Here is a 10618-nt window from a genome sequence, read left to right on the forward strand (position 1 = left end):
GCTGTGTATACGGATGTTTGGTAACCATATACGCAGTGTAATGTGAAACAAGAAACAAAGCAGACTGAGTAATGACTACAGCTTGCAGTTGTAGGCCTGGTAGGGCTATGTTAAAATGAGTTTCTGGATGCAGTATATATCGGAGTTGATGTGAATTCCATTTAAATTCAATCAATTCTTCAACCGAAAAATCTTCGTAGAATACGGTGGGCCAATTTCAGCTGACATTGAATTTCGATTCATTCCTTGAGTTGACTGAACCGAGGTAGAGTTAACCCCAGCTCTCGTATAAATGTGACATACTGAGCAATGAAATGTTAACTTCTGAGAATAAGATGCGTCATTTGTTATTCATAAAAGATTTTGCTAACTTGCTTGAACCTTTTTAAATATGAAGAATATGTAAATCTGCATTTATATATTCTTCCAACACTTGTGTCTGGTTGGTAAAGCGCATCACTGCATGCTGGACGGAAGTGGGGAATACAACTGTAGGAGACAACCCATCTCCCAGGACCTGTAGAGGAGAGAGGTGCTGTCGTAGGAAGTGAGTGAGGCCAGAGCTGGTCTCTCACCATACGGGAGGCAGGAGTTCAATGCTGGGGGATTTTTTTTTTCCGGATGCTTCCAGAAGCCTCAGCACGCCTGGACCCTGTGGGTGGTCATAGTTTTCCTTCCCAAAATCATCTCCTCTGCTACCTGATCCACATTCTTTCCCCATCCACACTGTGACCTGTGTATGCCAGGCCCAAGCCACTTTAAAATGGTCATTTTCCAGCATGAGGGATTGCGCTTTTTCATCATGCCTCATGTTTGGCCAGCAGGGGGTCACTGCACGAACCGGACAAGTCCAGTCTGATGGAGTTTTCCCAGGTCAGATGGAGGGGATGAGGCTCGGAGGACAGGGAATTTAAATGCTGTGCCTGCGGTTGTGGAGCATGGTGACGATGTGCGTCAGGTCCAGACTCTTCATCATCACATCCATGAAGTCTTTGTCTTCACGCGCCCCTTCCACAAACTCCTCCAGTGACAGCTCCCCTAGAGGACGGAGGAGAGAGCAGTGTTAGTGTGCGCCGCGCTCAGCGCAGACTAAATCTACAGGACACACTCTGCATATGTTTCTCATGAAGCATGCGCACACACACACACACACACACACACACACACACAGAATTCACACGCTTCAGATGCACAGTGAGAATTCATTTCACAGAAACCATTTTATCCATTAATTTTCTCGTTGTAATGCTGGATGTGTGATGCTGCATGTAGCCCACATTCTCTGAAACTGCCAATGGAAAGTGATGTGTGGCTAACCTGGGTACGAGGAACCACATAACATGGCATGAATGGTTTTAATTGCATGCTTATCCTGGTAACTAAAGCTGGGCTAAATATGACATAATGTCCTTTATTCTGAGAGCAATTTCAATAGGATGGTCCCTTGTGATCTGAATATTATGAATGATAGAAGCCCCTAAGGCTGAACCAAAAAGCTTCTTTCTTCTACAAATAGGCAAGGATAGGTAAACGCAATACTTTGTTTATTTGGTGAGACTTTGGTTTTAACTTAATCAGGGAAATCTGTCTGAAAAGTATAGAGCCCCCAAGGAGACATGATGAGGAAAAAAAAAAAAAAATTCCCAAAGTAAGGACATAATTTACTGTTACTTCTGCGTCAATACCAGTGACTACTTCCCCGTGGTCAGAATGAGACAAGGACAGGATTAAGATTATCGAGGATTAAGGTGCGGAGGGGCCCTGGCAGCCAGTGCGTTTCTACTTCTGTCCTCCGTTTCCTGCGTCTGGATTTGCAGAGTCAAAGACAAATTGGATAGAAGCTGTGCTGTGACGACAGTGTCAGACAAAAGGAGGGCATCCAACGCAGAGTGCAGCCCTAATCAAACTACCTGTCCTTGTGCGCCTGTGGAAAAGCACAGCGGGTACCACAGTAATCTCATCTGACAGACTAATTATAACATCGGACCATCAGCGACATGAACACCCTTGACTGTTTTTGCCCTGCTCACACACACACACACACATACATGGACAATATGCATTGTTATGCACACACATGCACACATACATGGACAATATGCATTGTTATGCACACACATGCACACATACATGGACAATATGCATTGTTATGCACACACATGCACACATACATGGACAATATGCATTGTTATGCGCACACATGCACACATATTGTATACACTTGCACATACATGCGCACACGCACATGTCAGCATTTACGTGTGCAATATGCACACACAAACACAAATGTGCATACATGTGCACACATATAAAAGCATATGCATTCTTGCACATAAATGCATGCTTATACTTACATATGTACATACTCACATATGCATGCAGACATTCCAGATTGTGTGTGCTTTTGTGTGCAAAAAGCGATTTAGCATTTCATGTTGTATGTACTGTGTGCAACAGGGTGATGCTCATGTCCCGCTGGAAGGGACCAGAGCGGGCACAGCTGCGAGACCAGGGTGATGCTCACCATCTCCGTTGACGTCGATCCTGTCAAACACTCGATTGGTGAAGTCCTCCACAGACAGATCTGGATCGTCATTGCCGCTAATTGCGTGGATGGCCTGAAAACAACAAGGACAATAACGTGTGAGGGGACACCTGGAAAAGCAGGGCTGTGATGTGACTGCAGGGGAAGAAAGACCTGCAGATTACATCACATTATTGGCATTTAGCAGACGCTCTTGTCCAGAGCGACTTACATAGGTTACCATTTTTACATGTCATTTATACAGCTGGATATTTACTGAAGCAACTCTGGGTGAAGTATGTTGCCCAGGGGTATAGCAGCAGTGTCCCAGTGAGCCTTACTCCTTTACCACTATGCCACTGTCATCATCTGTGCAAAATATAAATGGTGATGGCAGTGTGGTGCAGTGTAGAAAGTTGTAGTTAACTGAAATGCTGTAAAATTAGTAAAGAAGAATATAATGTCGTTTGGCATTATAATGTAATGCTGTCAGGTGTCTGTAGAAGAGTGTAGTGTTGTTGGATGAATGCACGGTAGTGTGGTTTAATGTCAGCAGGTGAGTGTTAGCTCATGTACTGTTATCAGGTGAGTGTAGAGAAATGTATCTTAGCTGAGTGTTTTGTAATTCAATGTGTGTGCCAGTGAGGGACATGCTAAAAGCTATAATTGTGCTCTGTTTGTGATTAGAAAGATAATCCAGCCAGATTCTGATTGGATGACGGGGATTAGGACATTATTCAGGTTTGAGAAGCTTTTGCCTGCATTCATCCACCCTTGTGGAGACACAGATCCCAAGGAAGTTAAATGAACACAAGATTAACTAGCATGCCGAATCACTTCAGAGTACACATTTAATATTGAGATTACGGAGAGTTAACCACAACACTTGAATTATCCCTCTGACAAGTGAACGAGGTTGCAGTTTCAAATTCTACTGTGGGTGGGAACATTGCTCTTGAACTTTTGGGTTAGGTCCCTCACCTGAATTGTTTCAGTACCTGCCAAACTGTATGGCTGGAAAGGTAATATTCAAATTGCCTCAATAAACAGCATCTTCCAAGGCAATAAATGTATTATGGAATGAACCTTAATTCCAGAATTCAATGTCATTCCCATATCAAAATGGAATGCAGTTGAAGGTTGGAGCCAGGATCATTTGGCTTCTTCCATCACAGATAATCCATAGTTTTGGACAAGTTCTGATTGGACTCTCCACTCCTTGCCCTTCAAGTGTCATCCCTCTGGTGCTCTTTCTCACATGCAAATAGCATACCCACAGCAAAGTCACATTTCTACAGCCTGAGAAGAATAACAGACAATGACTATCTATGAATTATCTTGCTTTGTATATACTACGTGTGTTCTGTGTTCGTCTCTGTGGATTGGTCTGGCTTGTGGATACTCATGAACTGTGTATGGTGTGTCAAGAGCAGGAGTTACAATGTGCATTTTTTTCCCCAGAATGCAATGCGCACGCCAGACGACCGCGCTACCTTTATGATGTTGAGCAGCTCCTCCCGGTCGATGCAGCCGTTGCCATCCACGTCATACAGCTTGAAGTACCAGCGCAGCTTGTGCTCCATCTTTCCCCGCATCACCAGGCTGAGGGCTGCCACGTACTCCATGAAGTCCATGTACCCGTCCTGCCATTGGAGGGAGACGCCTGTCAATCTAACGTCAAGCAGCCAAAGAGACGAGCCAACGTGGCTCTCGGGGCTGGACGTTGGGCCACCCACACAAATGGTAAAAAGTGAACTGATGTCATATTATTGTTGCAACCATTTTCTTTAGTGGTCAAGGAGTTGGGACTTGTAACCAGAAGGGTATTGGATCAAAACCCAGAGTGGGGAAGTGCAATTGACAAAGGTGTAAATTGCTTCAGTAAATAGATAAATTTACACATGGATAACATGCTAGTAAGTTTGGCCTTGTATTGAGAAACGGTCTCTATCAAGCATGTAGACCTAAATAATGGTAACAACCACAGGGTGGCAAAGAGCAAATCTGGCATACATAAAAATCATCATTTGGAGATGAGTTATAATTTATATTCTGATCAAAAGTTTCGTTTCCTAACTGACTTCAAAAATAACTGGTGGCAAAAGCAGTAAGCAGTTAAGCGAGCACTATTGAGAGCACTCTTTAAAGGTCATAGGAATAAACTTAGAAACAGTCTCTTCAGCCTGAAGAGTATGTATCCATATCTTTTGAGATATTACAGTGAAAGATTTGGCAGCACATCAGTGATATGACTATCATGACCCCAAATGTCACCCTGAATAAGAGTGACAAAGGGTGCAGTCCCTCCATAGCCTCAGCTCAGTCACTGTTAGTAAAATTGATTTGTCTCCTGAAATGTGACATAGACTTTTACATTGCTGTCAAAATCTGTGGGGAATGCATGAAGTGATGGAGCACCATTCCCAAATAGTCTAGTCTGAAGTCCAAAATCTAAAAAGCCTAAAGAAACTGAAGAACAAATATTATTTATTATTTTAATTGTGAACTGAAATGGCTGCATTGAACAGATGTAATTTGAGCTTGGCGTTAAGATCACCTCAAAGGGAAATAATTTAAACTTAACACAGCCTGGTGTAAAACTCTCCCTTTTATTTTGTTAACTAGCTTTCAGAAAGAATCTGCTGCAGTATGACTGCAGAATGTGACCTCGTCTCGGACTAATACACATACACCATTCCTCATCCTGTCTTCTCTTCCCTTCCTTATAGTGGCCATTCCTCTGTCCGAGTTTCCCCCCCTGCTGTCTGGGTCACCCTATACTTCCGTGTGTCTTGCCACAACTCTCCGCACCAATCAGATTCATCCTTTCCAAAGCCTTGCGTCAGTCCTGCTCTTTCCCTGTGACCCCTGACTGGTGATCTGAGTCTGGAAACTCCTGGCCTGGCCTGGCCTGTCTCAGAGGTGCCGGGTCAAGCGCCGAGGATGAATGGACGCTCAGAAGCACTTAATCTGTCTGGCTCACAACGCCATAGATACTGCCAGGTAAGGTACTCAAAAGACTTTGATTTAACTCGCTCATGAGATTAGCGTGCCCGGAGTGGAACACAGTTCTTTAATCTGTAATCGATGCTCAGTATCTGATGTAGTTCGGCTGAATCCATGTGCACAGTGCCAACCCATCGGCGAGTTGATGAACTGTCAATGTAAAGGTCACTTTGATACATACCTATTACTCTACAAATGGTTTCACATGCATACAATGTCTGTGGTTAAACATGGTACATCTGTGGCTCTTCCAATACAATGGAACTTGCCTCGTATCAAAGACTTGCTGACTAAAATTTGACATTTCGAATTCAGGCGCATATGTGGGTATTGTGTCACTGATCCTGCAACCCTTGCATCTCAGCAATGGTATAAGACAAAATTAATCTGGTTAAATTTTCCGCTGAGAGTGGAAGTGTAATATAAATGGTCAAGGTGTGAATTGATTTGCTTTGTGGACACCCTTATCTGTAACATTTTTGTCACACAGCTCAGATTTAGCATATTATCCAATCCTACAGGTGAACATACAGGGAATTCACTTTAATTCAAGTGTAGTACCTGGATCAAGGCTACAGCTTGCTTTCATTGTACTGCTTTTCATCTTAACGTTCATTTCCCATGATGCTAGCTATCCATTTGACATTGCCATCCATGATCACAGTCAGGGGATCAGCACAGCATTGCTGCTATATTGGGCCTTACTGTGTGTGTCTGCTGAGTCATGACTACGTATTCTATGTGTTTCCAGGATATCTGAATGGAAACCATGGAAAAGGACCCTGGCATTGAGCCAAGAGGAAGAGCCAATTCGACTGCCAGGGGAATCCTCGGCTAAGCCTGTCCTTGCCTTTAAGATCCATACATTAATCTTGGATATAAAGAAATAAGGCCAATTATAACCCATGATAAGCAGAGCTGACACAGCATGACAAGTATAGGAGTGACTGTAAATATTGGACCAGACACCGAGATCAGTGAATGACGCCATCTTCCCTTAACTTTTTTTACATGCTCGTCCTTCTTCTTGGTTCCTCTGCCTCACTGTGTGTAAATATCATAGTCAGTATCAGTCACCAGTCAATATTTTCTGGAATCTTTTCAGAATATCTTATGATACTGCAATGCACTCTACAGTGGTAAGTGCACATAGGCCTCAGAAACACATTTTTAACAATGTGTTAAAAATTGATAAACAATTTATCAATGTTGTTTAACAGTTTAACATACATTGTCTCATCACTCGCAGTTTCCAAAATGTTTGTTCATTTATTTTTGTCCTTTATAGCTATTAAGGTTGCCTGTTACACCTTGAAACACAGGAACAGAACTACTGTCCCCATTTCTGATCTTTTTGTTCTATAGGCATTCCTCTCTCTCTTGTGGAGCATGTGAAAGAGATGAACCACCACTGATCAAAGGGCAGAGGAGGAAGGCCCCGATTACGCTTCCCCAAATGCTGACAAGCCCCTTAAAGGACCTCAAACCACAACCCCCAGGTAGGTTCAAACGTCTTGCCGCCCTCCTTGGACAATGGGACAGCTTCCTCTGGCCAGCAGAGCCCAGCGAGGAATTGCTTTTGCCACCCTACTAAAACATATATGCCTATTAATGTTTCATGCTTAAAACTAGAACTTCTGAAATCAAGGGCGTAGGTTTGGTCTCAACACTGGTAGGGACACAGCAACCGAGGGTACATCAGAATTATCTATGACTTCACACCAAAGATAATGCAAACGAGTTCGCTCAAATATTGGTAGGGACAATTCTGTCCTCCCAAAATATTGGTAGGGACATGTCCCTACTGTCCATACTGCCAGGTCAGATGACCTCCACAGCAGCTGTCATCCCTATGCATTCATATCCTTGGGTATTTACTTGAACAGCCTGGCAGAGAGGAGGGGTGACAACCAAATGTTTGCACATTTGAGGCACTTGCTCAACCTGAATTTCTTTAGTAAATCTCCAGTTGTAGAAATGGACAACGTGTAAAAAAAAATAAAAACAGCCATTTCAGCTGAGCCTGGATTAGAACATCGGTCAAGCTGTAAGTAGCTGAAATACAAACATTCTCAAACAATGCTGATCTGAAAACGTGCTGCTCTCATTGCTGTCCTGAGTAAGGCCTGTAGTGGTGGTGCATCTACCCCCCTCCCCCCCTTTGTTGTCTAGCCACCTACCTTGTTCATGTCGAAGGTGGCGAACATCTGCTCAATGTATTCGTTGGCCTCGGGGTCGAGCCCGCGGAGCCCAAAGAACTGCTTGAACTCGTGCAGGGTGAGCTGTCCCGAGGGGCACTCCAGCATGAACTTCTTGTACCAGAGGTGCATCTCCACCGCCTGCATGACGTCCACGGTGCAGCCGTTAGCGTTTCCCATTGCTGCAGACCGATGCCGCACAAGTGAGAGAGGTGTAGATAGAGAAGTACAGACAGGGATAGAGTGTGGTGGAGGCTGAGGCTCTGAGCTAGACTGGAGAGGTGCTCTGGATCATCCGCTCGCTCTGATGGCTCAGTCTGTCTGATGTGCGGTATCTCTCCTCACTGTCGTACAACACAGGGCACCCGTGGGGGGGACGGGGGGGGGGGGGGGGGGAATGACGGCACCGCTGGCTTTTCTAATTAGCAGGATTTCCCTGCCCTTTGCATCCTTCCTTGGCTCTAATCACCGACCGTAATCCCAGAGCAGTGTTTAAATGGCTTGGGCCGTTTTAGAGACACAAATGGGGACCTCCGCTGGGCGTCACACTGGCAAGCTACGATTAACGCGCACTGGAAAATGTTCTCACGTGGGCTCCACACGCAGCCGGAGATTCTTCTGAGCCTGAGCTTCATTACTCACACACACACACACACACACACACACACACTCACTCAATCAGACACAATCACACACACACACTCACTCAATCACACACAATCACACACACACACACAACCCTCGATCACACACAATCACACACGCACACACAACAGTATACACACAGTCACTCACACACTCAGAAATATACATGCACACACATGCACATATACACACAGAAAGACACACACAGCTGCAGTATGCTGTTTTTCAGCAGATAGACAGGAATACACCCAGGACACTCTGAGACCCACCTGTTGCCTCAGTTTTTCAGTTGTAAACCTGAAACCCATTTCATGATGTCAGTTTGATTATCTGCCGTTGTGACTGCACAGTTCAAAATAATGTTTAACCTGCAAGTACTTCCTTACAGTAATCTCTCCTCATCACATCGAAAAAGAATACTGGATTTTAAAATGTGAATCAATCAAGCATTTATTCATTTTCTGTTCAATATAACCTGCTTCACTTATACATTTGTAGTCATTGTTGGATCACCCTGAGTGTCTGAGGTTTAAATTCCAGAAGTTTCCTTGAACTTGTGTCCCTCTATGTTTGTGATGGAGTTTAACTTGTACATGTAAGAAACACCCACACCGAATAAGTCATTTCACTGAGTTTAATGACACTGTGTCCGCATTCATAAACCAGATCCTGCATTGTTACACTGTGAGAGTCCTCATTTGAAAGCATAACCTTAGTATACATTGTTACTGATTTTGTTAGTGATATTAGAAGCCTAGTAGTCTACACAAGTGTTTAAACACAGCTTGACACATCTAAAACAATACCAGGAACACTGTACGCTGTAGACTACTTGCAAGGATTGTCTATACTACTTGTAAAGATTGTCAGTAGTATTAAGATATTAACTCTACACACTTTACACTGAATAATCTGTCCCCATCACCAAAAATTCTAGTCTCTGTGACTTGTGAGTCTGGGAACTTTGCAGAACACTCAGCAAACCATCATTATAGAATTCTAATGCTTCGCTAAACCAGACATAGGAACAGCTCTGGTAGCATCACAGGTAATATTAGTATCGGTTAGTAGTAGCAACTATTATATGCTTTAGGAAACAGTAACGGTCAAAATTGTTCTCTTCCAGAATATCAAAAGTGATGTGGAGGCAGAAATGGGTTTGCTCTTTGCATTCTCATTCGATTGATTTAAACCAAGAAGGAGAGAAAACAGCCCTGGAAGAGTTTTGGCATAGCAGTTGGAGGTAAAACAATCTTCATACAGTTCCTTCACATTACTGTGAATTATGGCATTATTAACAATACTATTATTATTTTTTTGTGACATTCCTGTCCAAGGAGCTTGTTGACACAGCGCAAAGCGAGTCTCGGTATTCCTCTGGAACACACAGTGTGATGCATGGTAACAGTCCCGCGTCCCGCGCAGTCCTTTGGGCTCAGAGCAGAACGGCGCAAAGAGCTGACGGCCTCCCCACAGACCCCATCCCCTGCTTTAGGGACATGGTCAGAGCTGGCACACACATTAATAAAGGGTACAGCGCCCACAGTAAAACCAAGGTCAAGCCTTGAACATTCAAGGCCACATATTCATAGCTACATTTCAGTTCTTTTGGTGTAAAGAGCACAAATGCGGCCTAATAGACAGGCTGACTAGGAACTGGCTGTAGCGAATAAAATGTAAAGGATGAATCCTTCACATTAAATATGATGTGATAATTTGATATCTGACATTCCGATGAGAATATGAAACTGCACATAGACATACACTGAACAACATTAAGATATATGAATAAAATCATAAAAATAATTCTCATTAACGAAAATGTTTGGAGATAATTGATCGTTGGTCATTGTCCATCTGACCCATTTTGCTTACTCTACCACTCCCAAAATGGTGAAATGTTTCCGGAATGATAAAAGAGCAGTTGCTGAAGCAACTTGAAATGCCCTCACTGTGAGCTTTCATTTTGTGCACCACCATCTGTTTTTTTTTTTTTTTTTTTTTGGTAGGCTGTCAGGGTTAACTCTTCAAATCCCGCCTTCAAAGCTTTCCCTCCCTTTTCGTCATTCAGACTCCGTGTCGCTGGAGGAATAGATCTCCACGGCAACCCCGCCATCCTTCCTACCCCACCATCTGAAGTGCCTATAAACTGTGTCAAAGACAGACGCGGTGCAGCGTGCGAAGAGGGCGGTCCACCTGACGAACGCCACGGCGCAGCCCACGGAGTGTCCGGCGAAACTGACGA

The 10618-nt window shown here is 43.8% G+C and overlaps 1 protein-coding gene across 1 annotated transcript; it reads right to left on the reverse strand.

The window, feature by feature from the left end:
- Nucleotides 1-910: 910 nt before the first annotated feature.
- Nucleotides 911-7908, reverse strand: guca1a (guanylate cyclase activator 1A). Its single transcript, XM_036518044.1, has 4 exons — nucleotides 7711-7908; nucleotides 4018-4167; nucleotides 2525-2618; nucleotides 911-1038 (listed from the first exon to the last, which is right to left on the reverse strand). The coding sequence occupies exons 1-4, from the start codon at nucleotides 7906-7908 to the stop codon at nucleotides 911-913; spliced, it is 570 nt and encodes a 189-aa protein (XP_036373937.1).
- Nucleotides 7909-10618: the final 2710 nt, after the last annotated feature.

Source organism: Megalops cyprinoides, chromosome 23 (genome assembly GCF_013368585.1).
Source record: "Megalops cyprinoides isolate fMegCyp1 chromosome 23, fMegCyp1.pri, whole genome shotgun sequence".
NCBI classification, from domain to species: Eukaryota; Metazoa; Chordata; class Actinopteri; order Elopiformes; family Megalopidae; genus Megalops; species Megalops cyprinoides.